The sequence below is a fragment of the Phocoena phocoena genome, chromosome 2 (genome assembly GCF_963924675.1).
Source record: "Phocoena phocoena chromosome 2, mPhoPho1.1, whole genome shotgun sequence".
NCBI lineage: Eukaryota > Metazoa > Chordata > Mammalia > Artiodactyla > Phocoenidae > Phocoena > Phocoena phocoena.
Genome location: NC_089220.1, coordinates 117,038,775 through 117,051,176, shown reverse-complemented (window position 1 = coordinate 117,051,176; position 12,402 = coordinate 117,038,775). Strand labels below are relative to the sequence as shown.

At 39.0% G+C, this 12,402-nt stretch overlaps 1 protein-coding gene across 1 annotated transcript in view; it reads left to right on the top strand.

The window, feature by feature from the left end:
- The window catches only part of PTPN9 (protein tyrosine phosphatase non-receptor type 9), a 79,028-nt gene that overhangs the window by 54,641 nt on the left and 11,985 nt on the right, over positions 1 to 12,402 (top strand). The window contains exons 6-8 of the mRNA XM_065871845.1: positions 3,135 to 3,245; positions 5,054 to 5,382; positions 9,781 to 9,874. Coding sequence (XP_065727917.1) covers positions 3,135 to 3,245; positions 5,054 to 5,382; positions 9,781 to 9,874 — 534 coding nt within the window. The remainder of the gene's footprint in view (positions 1 to 3,134; positions 3,246 to 5,053; positions 5,383 to 9,780; positions 9,875 to 12,402) is intronic.

Genomic DNA, 12,402 nt, shown 5'->3' with positions numbered 1-12,402 from the left:
TTATTGTAGCCTTATAATAAAGTTTAATATCTTACACAACAAGCTTCCCTGTATTCTTTTATTTCTAAAAGTGGTTTTGACCTTTTTGCACTTTTATTCTTTTACATGCACTTTCATGTGTTTTTATTTAAATTTTTACTGATATATAACATGCATAGTAAAAACAAACTTTATAACTAGTTTTTATAAATTATAAAAGCAATTAAAAAGTAATTCAAGGAAAAGTCTCTGACCACTCCCTCACACACCCCAGTGCCATTCCCCAGAGATAACCACTTATTCAAAATTATAAATCTGATGAGAAATATTTTAAAAAATCATCATCTTTTGATTAGATGAATGTTAGAGTCATTCAATCAAGTTCTGGAAGATAAAACACTTTGGGATTTAATTTGGATATAATGAATTAATTGGAGAATTGACATCTTTACAGCATCATCTTCTCCTGTCCAGGAATACTATGTTTTGTTTTATGGATTTTTTAAAAGTCTTTTGTTATGTCTTTCAATAAGATTTTAAAATTATGTGTCTTGCATGTTTCTTATGACGTATATTCCTAGGCTAAAAAAATGTATACCTATATATGTATGTATAAACGTAGCAGACACCAAGGATAAATCATCTTTTTTGTATGACCAGTGACTTACAGGGAGAGAGAGACAGGGAAAGAGATGGTGCTTGTGTGCACAAGTGCTATTATAAACCAGAGGCTTTTTACCGTTATACTTTTATGCTGATTATTATTTATAGGGTGGCTAATTTTTTCATATTTATCTTTTATACTTTAAAATACTATTATAATTTATATTTATCTTTTGTACTTTAAAATGCTATTATAATACTTTAAAATACTATTATAGGGACTTCCCTGGTGGCGCAGTGGTTAAGAATCCGCCTGCCAATGCAGGGGACACAGGTTTGAGCCCTGGTCCGGGAAGATCCCACATGCCGCAGAGCAACTGGGCCTGTGCGCCATGGCGGCTGGGCCTGCGCTCTGGAGCCCGCGAGCCACAACTACTGAGCCCGTGTGCCACAACTACTGAAGTCTGTGCGCCTAGAGCCTGTGCTCCACAACAAGAGAAGCCACTGCAATGATAAGCCTGTGCACCACAACGAAGAGTTGCCCCCGCTCACTGCAACTAGAGAAAGCCTCCACGCAGCAACAAAGACCTAACACAGCCAAAAAAAAAAAATACTATTATAGTGGGGACTCCCCTGGTGGTCCAGTGGTTAAGGATCTGACTTCCGCTGCAGGGGACGTAGGTTGAATCCCTGGTGGGAGAGCTAAGATCCCATGTGCCACAGGGCAACTAAGCCTGCACGCCACTAGAGAGCCTGCGTGCCACAACTAGAGAGCCTACGTGCCACAACTACTGAGCCTGTGCACTCTGGAGCCTGCACAGCACAACTAGAGAAGGCTGCGTGCCACAATGAAGAAACAGAGCAGCCAAAAATAGATAAATAAAAATATTTTTTAAAAAATACTATTATAATCTAACTGGGAATAATTTCTTCCCAGTTAGAATACCAGTATTATTCAGTATCCCTGCCTATGAGAAGTGTTGAAATATTGAGAAACTAAATGAAACTAAGAGCTATGGATTAAGAAGGAATAATTTTTCACTCTTATGCCTTGTGCAGATCAGGGTGTCTCTTTTCTTTTAGACCTCATTTGCCCTTGTGCCCTCTAGATCATATTGATTGATTGAATGAATGAATACGTAAGTAGATGAAGAGATGAGTGGAAAATCAACGATTATAAACACACAGATATCAGAATAAAGGAAAGATTATGAGAAATGTTTCATGTTCATTTTATTCATGATCTAGTTGTTCCTTAAAGTTTTAATAATCAGAACTTAAGGATGCACACATGTATGCTGACAAGAAAAATCAGAGTAGTTTTGATCCATAAAACTTACACTGACAACATAACATTGTTACTTTTAATTTTTATTTTATTTATTTGCTTCACAAATAAGATTTTCTCTGAAAATGCAGCATTGTGCTGACAATAAAAATCATAGAGAACTCATGTGATCAGGGAAATATAATCACGGAAAAAAATAGTAAGGAGATATCCATCTGTTATCAAAGTTTCCTTTGAGATTCCTCTTTCAGATCTGCCGGAAGACTTGAGAATCTTTAGGGTATCTCTTACTAATGTAACTGCAGGTCCTGAAGTCTTTCTCTGTCATTAAATGGGTCCAGATCAAATAACTCAAAGCCCATGCATTTAAATGTGCAGATTCCAGCACACTCACCTACAATTCTGAGGTGTCCCAGGCCAAACTTTTGTTCTTCTCTGTTTCTCCATAACATCATTACTTTTAAAGGTAAATCAGCTTTTAATTTCTTTCTTTCTTTTTAAAAATTTTTTATTGGAGTTTAGTTGATTTACAATGTTGTGTTAGTTTCAGGTGTACAAATCAGTTATATTGATATATCTACATATGTACACTCTCTTTTTTTTTTTTTTTGGATTCTTTTCCCATATAGGCCATTACAGAGTATAGAGTTCCCTGTGCTATACATCAGGTTCTTATTATCTATTTTCTATATAGTAGTGTGTATATATCAATACCAATCTCCCAATTTATCCCTCTCCCTGCTTCATCCCCTGGTAACCATAAGTTTGTTTTCTACATCCGTGACTCTACTTCTGTTTTGTAAATAAGTTCATTTGTACACTTTTTGTAGATTCCACATATAAGCGATATATGATATTTGTCTTTTTGTGTCTGACTTAACTTCACTCAGTATGACAATATCTAGGTTCATCCATGTTGCTGCAAATGGCATTATTTTGGGTTTTTTTATGGCTGAGTAATATTCCATTATATATATATATACATATATATATATATATGTATATATATATATACACGTACCACATCTTCTTTATCCATTCCTCTGTTGATGGGCATTTAAGTTGCTTCCATTTCTTTCTTTTTAACCACTTTTTCTCTAGCTACTAAGTGAAACCTGAATTAAGCTATAGACTCCCCCTGCTGGGTAAGAATGGTGAGAAGAGCAAAAAACCTAAACTTTGTGCTTGAACAGTCAAAGGTCCCATTAGGCACTGTTGCAGTGCCCTAACTGGTATTTTTAAATCCTTGTATTGTTCTCCACAGGGAGCTTTTCCAGCTCGTTTGAAGAAAGTGCTGATTGTGGGAGCACCCATATGGTTCCGAGTGCCCTATTCCATCATCAGCCTCCTTCTGAAGGACAAAGTCCGGGAGAGGGTAAAGGAAGCTAACTTAATTTTATTTGGAGGTGGGATAGATATGATACATTTCCATCTCTACTGCTGAAACCTGCCAATTAATTTTCTACCTTCAAAAAACCTTCCTGGCTTGTTTCTCTTTCTGCTTCTGTTAGTGTGTTCACTTATATTCTCTGCTTTATTCTTTACTCAGCCCAGCACAGGCTGCCTTTCTTACTGTACAAGTTCCTTGGAGTTAGGACCTGGTCATAGTTTGGGCACTTCCCCTGTATGTAGCACCTTGCATGCGGATAGTATCGAAGGAATGTGTCCCGTGAGTGACTTAGAGATAGCTACTACTTCCAAAATTTAGTCCTGTGGCTCTACAGGCTTTTAATATTTAACAACTTCTAATATAATTACATCAGTTGAACTGGTGTTTGAATTTGTTCAACTGGAAATATTCAGTTCCCTTGACCACCACGGTGGTGGAGGAGACTCTCAATCTCTCTTTTACTTTATTCCTGGCATTTTCTCTTAAAACAGCTTGTTGCTTCCCAACTTCAAAAGCGTTGTCTAAAATTATCTTGATTCTATTATCATCCACTGAACATTCCAGGATGGAAAGATTGTGGTTTCAGTCATTTACTCATTCATTTCTCACCCTTGAAAGAAAGGGTATATGAAACATTGGTATAATAGAATAAGATAATAATGTTGTAAAATATTATCAGAGGGTTTTTTTTTTAGTATGAGATTATATGAATAATAACAATACAGATCTTTGTAGCTGAGGCGACTTGGGTTGGAGAGGGGAAACTAAAGATGTTTGATTCTGCGGACGCTACTTAGTGGCCTAGTGACCCCAGAGTAGGAGATGTCTTTCCTAAGATAACTCTTTGAGAGGACTCCTTAGGCAAGTTCTTGACACTTGAATTATATGCAAGTATATACATGCATGTATGAACTCAGAATATATTGAGCACCTTTACAGTCCAGGCTCTGGGCCCTGGGAATTAAAAGTTGAGTAAGATAGCCCTTATTCCTGAGGAGCTTATGGTCCTGAAAGGGGACACAGACATGTTCAGAGAACTGTGGCTTTGAGAAACATAGAGGAGAATGTTATCTCAGACTGTCAGGGAGGGCTTCACAGAAGAGCTTGAGCTATAAGCTCGTCCTTGAAGAGGCCAAAGAGGAAAAGAGGGCATTCCAGGAAGAGGCAACAGCAAGCAAGGCAAACATTCCCATTCCACACAGATTCCAAAAAGAACCAGCTAGGCTAATTTGGTCCAGTATGGCTGTGTCCAAGCAGAGAGAGGAATTAAGTATTACAATTACTTCTCTAGCATTTTTCCTGGGCTACCCAGCCTCTGGGAGGCTGGTCTTGTCTTGCTTTCACAGAAACCGATCTTTGAGGATGTCCATACCAAGCTGTGAGTAAAACACAAGCCAACAGGCTTAGAATTGATTGCCTTAGTATGGGGTTGACAAAAATAACCACTTCCCATGCATTCTTAGTAGTCAAAAAGGCGAATACCCACATGAGATGGTACTGGAAAGCCTTGTAAATAGTATAAAGCCTTGGTTCACTATACCTACGTTTATATAAGGTTTATAACAGGGCCCCTAATTCCAGGAATGAATTTGCTATACGTTGTGGGAAGTCAAACCTTTTCTGGGAAATTCGTAGGACTTCATTCCCAAGCAGATGAAATTCAGTCTACTCCTTTTCTAAGTTTACCAGGTATTTCAAGCAAATCTCATATCATTCTCCAAAGCACTTTTGTTCTTTATCTGTTTGTTCCCCTCCCTCCCCACATACTCACGTGGTTCTTTCTGGCTTTCCAGATTCAGATATTAAAGACATCTGAAGTCACCCAGCACCTGCCCAAGGAGTGCCTTCCAGAAAACCTGGGTGGGTACGTTAAAATTGACCTCGCCACTTGGAATTTCCAGTTTCTATCCCAGATGAACGGCCACCCAGATCCCTTCGATGAGATCATCCTGTTCTCCCTCCCTCCGACCTTAGACTGGGACTCAGTGCATGTCCCAGGTCCCCATGCCATGACCATCCAAGAGTTGATGGACTATGTTAGCACCAGGCAAAAGCGGGGGATATATGAGGAGTATGAAGACATCCGTCGTGAGAACCCTGTTGGCACTTTCCACTGTTCCATGTAAGTAGGAAAGGTTTGGGCCAGCGATCACTTTCCAGGATGCTGTGGCACACATTGGTACCCCTACCCCTCCTTCCACACCTCACTTCCTTAACAGAGGCTTTTCCTTGTGTTAAGAGCCTCACTCTCATTTAGATGATAGTTTCTCTCATCCAGAAAGAGGCACCTCTTGGTGCTTGTTTCCAACAGTGTATGCTGTGAAATTTCTGAAGGTCTATGGTCCCAGTGGAGGAACTGTGTACTAATGGATACATTTTTTGATATTTCCCTGATATGCAAGTGTTTTTAGGAAAAAAACAAAAATGTAGGCTCAAAATGTAGGCTGTCGATTTGATCTCTGGTCCTTTCATTTGGGCAGTTTCTCCCTACAGCGTTTATAGTATTACATTACTTTCTGAGGAGGGGTACTGGTCCATTTAAGATAATCCACAGTCAGTAAGAGAAGAGAGTTGCCTCTTAGGAATTCAGCCTTGTGGGATTTTCCTTCTACCTGAATTCTGTAACTGGTTTATAACCACTTGATAACTATTGTTGGCAATAGAGCATGGATCATTTCTCTTACTGCTGCTGTCATTTATCTTACCATGTTTTCATTGGCTGTTGCAAAAGCTTCTTTTTCTCCAAGTTTTGAGACTGTTTGTTGAAAATTAAGGAAGCTCAGGGACTTCCCTGGCGGTCCAGTGGTTAGGACTTGCCTTCCAATGCAGGGGGTGCAGGTTCATTCCCTGGTCAGGGAGCTAAGATCCTATATGCCTCGCAGCCAAAAATCCAAACGTAAAACAGAAGCAATATTGTACCAAATTCAATAAAGACTGTAAAAATGGTCCACATCAAAAAAAAAAAAAAGAAAATTAAGGAAGCTCTCCCCAGTGGGTCCCAGGCTCAAGTTCCAGCTTAGCCAGAAATACTCTCTGTAACTTACCCAAGTTATTTCTCTTCTTTGCACCTCAGTTTTCCTGTGTGTAGTATTTGATATTAGACTCACTGATATCTACTTACTCTTTTGTAGCTTAAATGTTTTAGGAATCCGTGATTCTGTGAGTACCTCTTTCCTCTTGTAATTCCTGTCCAGCTTAGTCAGTGTGCTGTAAAGAAGGTAGGCAGGGAGTGAGGAAAGAGGGAAAAGGAAAAAAAAAAGAGGGAAAATAATGAGTTAGGAAACAGATAAGGGAAGTAAGAGAGAAGAAGCAATTGAGAAAAAATCAATAAGCAGAACAAGAATGCAAAGGAAAATAAGAAATAAAAAAGAGAGAGAGAAAGCAGAGTATATATCATGTGGGGAGAGTATTCTCTCCCACACAGCTCTGTTTCATCCCTACCGGCTCAAGACCCCTGTATGTATCCAGTCTTTTTCCCAGCCAGTGCAGAGGATGCACACTTGTCCTGGGTATTTCTGACCCTGCTCTGGGTGCTTCTACTGAGGGGTCCTTGAGGTGTCATTTCTACAATGGTTCCCCTTCCCCACATTAAAAAAGTGGGTTTGGATTGTGCTCCTTGCATCACCCAAGCCAGCTGTCGTGTTATAATCAGAGAATATGTCCTAGTCCTATGGAAGGACTTCCCAATCTTGCCTCTTTATTTACTGAATCAATGAAAACGTCCCACTTCAGGAACTAGAAACCAGAATCCTCAACATCTTCAGGCCTCTGTCTTACACCAAGTTCCAGTAGAACTACTTACACAGAACAAACTGTTTCCCATGGAATTCTAGATTAAGAAGTAGATAGAATATTCACTGCTGTCCAGGATGCCCGTGGACCCAGAGACTTTCTTTCCCTTTTTTTTCCTCCCCTATACCATCCTTTCAAAGGATTTAAAAAATTTTAACTTTAAATTATAACTTTATTATGAGATGATTGTAGATTCACATGCATTTGTAAGAAATAATAGAGATCATGTGTACCCTTTCCACAGCTATCCCATGGTAACATCTCCCAGAAGTTTAATATAGTATCACAACCAGGATATTGATACAATCCACCAATCTTATTCAGATTTCCCCAGTTTCAGTGTGTGTATGTATTTAGTTCTTTACAATTTTTATCACACAGGTAAGTTTGTGTATACATAACTGCAGTCAAGATACAGAATTCCATAACCACATACCTCCATTCCACCCCTCCCCATCCCCAACCCCTGCAACCACTAATCAATTCTCCATTACTATAATTTTATCATTTTAAGAATGTTATTATATAAATGGAATCATGCTATGTGTAAACTTTTGGGATTGCCTTTTTTTGCTCAGTAGAATTCTCGGGAGATTCACCCAAGTTGTTATTTGTATCAAGTTTGTTCCTTTTTATTGCTGAGTAATATTCCATGGTATGGATGAACCACAGTACAAACTGTTAACCAATTAACCATTTACCTGTTGAAGGACATCTGGGTTGTTTCCAGTTTCTATTACAATTAAAGCTGCTCTGAACATTTGTGTCGAGGTTTTGTGTGAAAATAGGTTTCTATTTCTCTGGGATAAATGTCCAAGAGTGGGATTGATAGGTCATATGGTAACTATGTGTTTAGTTTTATGAAAAACTGCCCAGCTCTTTTCCAGAGTGGCTGTACCCTTCTGCATTCCTCCCAGCGATATATGAATGATCCATTTTCTTTGCATCCTTACCAGCGTTCAGTGTTGTCACTATTTTTTATTTTAGCTGTTCTGATAAGTGTGTGATGAGATCCCTAAATTAAAATTGTGGTTTTAATTTACATTTTCCTACTATCTAATGATATTGAGCATCTTTTCATGTGCTTCTTTGCCGTCTGTATATTCTCTTTTTAAAATGTCTTATGCCCATTTTCTATTTGGATTTTTTTTTAAACTGTTGGGATTTGAGAGTTCTTTATATTCTAGGTACTGGTTCTTTGTTGGATACATGGTTTGTGAATATTTTCTTCCAGTCTGTAGCTTTTTTCTCATCCTTTTCTGGGTCTCTTGTGAAGCAGAAGTTTATTTTGATGAAGTTCCTTTAACAGTTATTCCGTGTACGGATCATGCTCTTGGTGTCAAGTCTAAGAACACATTGCCTAGCCCTAGAATCCAAAGATTTTTCTACGTTTTTTTTCCTAAAATTTTTATAGGTTTATGTTTTACATTTAATTTAAGTCTGTGATCCATTTTGAATGAACTTTTGTGTAAGGTGTAAGGTTTAGGTTGATGTTCAGATTTTTTTCCCTATAGGTATCTAATTACTCCAGCACTGTTGGTCGAAGAGTATTCCTTTTATTGAATTGTTCTTGGAACTTTGTAAAATATCAGCTGGGCTTATTTGTGTGGGAAGAAGGATTTTTTTTTTTTTTTAATCCACAGAGTACTCAAACTGTGTTTAATAAATTTATTTATTTATTTTTGGCCGCGTTGGGTCTTCATTGCGGCACGCAGGCTTTCTCTAGTTGTGGCGAGCGGGGGGCTATTCTTCGTTGTGGAGCGCAGGCTTCTCATTGTGGTGGCTTCTCTTGTTGTAGAGCATGGGCTCTGGGTGTGTGGGCTTCAGTAGTTGTGGCATGCGGGCTCAGTTGTTGTGGCTTGTGGGCTCTAGAGTGCAGGCTCAGTAGTTGTGGTGCGCAGGCTTAGTTGCTCCGTGGTATGTGGGATCTTCCTGGACCAGAGCTCGAACCCGTGTCCCCTGCATTGGCAGGTGGATTCTTTTTTTTTTTTTTACGGTACGCCGGCCTCTCACTGTTGTGGCCTCTCCCGTTGCGGAGCACAGGCTCCGGACGTGCAAGCTCAGCGGCCATGGCTCACGGGCCCAGCCGCTCCGCGGCATGTGGGATCTTCCCAGACCAGGGCACGAACTCGTGTCCCCTGCATTGGCAGGTGGACTCTCAACCACTGCGGCACCAGGAAAGCCCGGCAGGTGGATTCCTAACCCTGGTGCCACCAGGGAAATCTGGGAATTTTTTTTTTTAAATATGAGAAAGAACAGAGCATAATGTGACAAACAACTATTTCCTATCACCGCATTAGTACTGACAGTTTTTAGCATTTTGTTGGATTTGCTTCATCTCTTTTATTGTATAAAAGAATTAATTGTAAAGTTGAAATCCTTCTAATCCTCACCATCAGTTCTCCTCATTCCCCAGAAGCAGTTACTAGTATGAATGTGGTATGTTTCCTACCAGATCATTTTGTTTATACTGTTACATATACATTCATACCTATGAACAATATAGGGTATTACTTTATATGTGTGGTCGTTATAAGTTTTTTTTTTTGCTTTTAATCAATATGTATGCAAATGATTTTTTCGAAACCAAATAGTACCAAAAAAAAAAAAGTAATGAATGACAACAATCTCCTGACTTGCGCTCAGTTCCACTTGCATTGTCATCCATTTTCAACTCTTGTAGCTGTTTTTTTTTTTTCTTTATTTTAGTTTGTTTCATTTCCTTCAGGTCTCCAGGAAACCTAGAGAAGAACCGCTATGGGGATGTACCCTGCCTGGACCAAACTAGAGTGAAGCTGACAAAACGAAGCGGCCACGCTCAGGTAGAAAGATAAATGCCATCCTTTTAGGAGCACTGAGGGAAATTTAAGCCTCTTCCAAAGTGAAGCTTACTAATACTGTAGTAGAAAGAACATGGACTCTAAGCCAGAGAGAGAAGGTTTGAGTTTTATTTTTTTAAACTATATATATATATATATATATTTTTTTTTAATTAATTAATTTATTTTTGGCTACGTTAGGTCTTCGTTGTCGCGCATGGGCTTTCTCTAGTTGCGGCGAGCAGGGGCTGCTCTGTTGCGGTGTCTGGGCTTCTCATTGCGGTGGCTTATCTTCTTGCAGAGCAGGGGCTCTAGGTGCGCGGGCTTCAGTAGTTGTGGCATGAGGGCTCAGTAGTTGTGGCTCGCGGGCTTAGTTGCTCTGCGGCATGTGGGATCTTCCTGGACCAGGGCTGGAACCCATGTCCCCTGCATTGGCAGGCGGATTCTTAACCACCGTGCCACCAGAGCAGCCTCAAGGTTTTAGTTTTAGACTACATACTAGTTATTAACATACACAAGTCCCTATGTGCCCATCTCACAGTACTAAGTAGAAATTAAATGAAATATTTTATGTACATGCTGATAGCACAAAGTTTGGTATATTACTGTAGGTGCTTGATAAATGTTCAATTATTTCGCCTTTTACTCCTAATAAAGTCATAGTCATGTCATCCACCATACTGGTGAGTGTATATGCGTCAATACCAGGTGACTCTCGTTATAAGTGACCTCTAGGACTTCCCTGGTGGTCCAGTGATTAAGACTCCACGCTCCCAATGCAGGGGGCCTGGGTTTGATCCCTGGTCGGGGAACTAGATCCTGCATGCCGCAACTAAGACCCAGGGCAACCAAATAAATAAATATTAAAAAAGAAAGAAAGAAAGAAAGAAATCCAACTCTTAAAAAAAAAAGTGACCTCTGATTTTTCCATCTAGAAGATCTGACAAAAATTTTGGACAACTAGTGTATACATAAATATATAGGGATAGAGATAAATTGGTCAGGTGCCTCTATTATTTAATGTATTAATTTGATCATATCTGTGCATATTAAAAATCCCATGTACTTAGTAGAGATATTTAGTGAAAAGTTATTCAAACTTTTCACATACACCTTTAATATCAGTTTCTTTGTCTTCATTTGAGCTACTTTTTGAGTCAATCGAACAGTTTTCCAGAACACATCATTTTTATTTCCTTTTTTAAGTGCCTGGTATTGTCACTGGAAAGTTTATTCTACGTTAGAAAAGTCTATTAGCATAACATTAGCACATTTTTTTCTTTTCATTCATCCTGTATCTCATGCATCCTCTGTAGCATTATCATTTACTTATTCCTTTTTAAAGTCCTCTTTATTATAACTTGTTTACAGCAGCATCCAACACTTAAGAATTTTGAGGTCAACAATTAAATAGGTGTTACATTTCTTCTTTTTCCTTCCGATACAACAGTTCTGTCTGGTGACCTCTGTACACATCAAAAAACAGCATTGATTGAGGTTGCTGTTCACTATTTAAAAGGAGTTTAAATAGTGCCCCTTAACATGACACAGTATAGGGACTTGTTATATCCCCCCTTTTTTCTGGAGGATAATTCTTAGGAACATCATTGCCTTATATTTGGGTATGTATGGTACATGAGTTAGTACCCTGGGATCATGGTTTTAATCTCTTTTGACCCTAGTGTTTCAAGCACATAAACTGAATTCATAATCCTGTCTAGGATCCTTAGAGAGGGTTTACCTGCAGTGGCATTAGCTAAGAGTCTGGCTGACTGAAGGCAAATTCACCAGTATTATTAAGATCATCTTAGTTGAGTTGGGGCTCTGGAGTCAGAGATAATCTGAATGTCTGTCTTGTTGACTACTCTGTCTTCAAGACCTAGGACAGTGCCTGGCATGTATGAGACATTCAGTAAATTATTTGTGAATGAATGAGTGAATCCCAATGTACCAGGAGACTATTCTAGTCATTCTGTAATTAATCTGAAGTTCGTTGCTTGAGTTATAGTCCGTCTCATTACTACAAATATTGGTATAGCCTTTATTTCCACAATAAGTGGAGGATTCAGGTTTATTAGTGAATTATTCAACAGATTTCACCTGGAATTACAAAGCCGTTAGTCCAGTTTCAGTTGAACCTGGCCTATAACATAATGTTCATGCTGTGTTTCTTCCTACTATTTCAGTTTGCCCCTAAGTCTATACTTTATCTCTGAGGTCATTTTCAGTTTTTAATATGTAATGATTCTTCTGAAATTGCTGATGTTAATTCCCAGTGCTCTCAGAGACAAGGATGCTAAGAGCTGGTATCCTTAGTTATAAAGAGATGTCTCCTTTAAATAGGTGGCATTTCTTTTCAAAGCATGAAGGTAGCTCCAAGAGTAACAGCTCATATATTACTTATATAATATGTTGATTGGCATGTACCAGGTAAATCCTTTGTACTTTTCTATGCCTTCTCACCTGGGTCCTGCAGTGTATACCATTTGAATGTGCCAGGCTGAACAGAGGATGGGCTTTGGCTGACTATG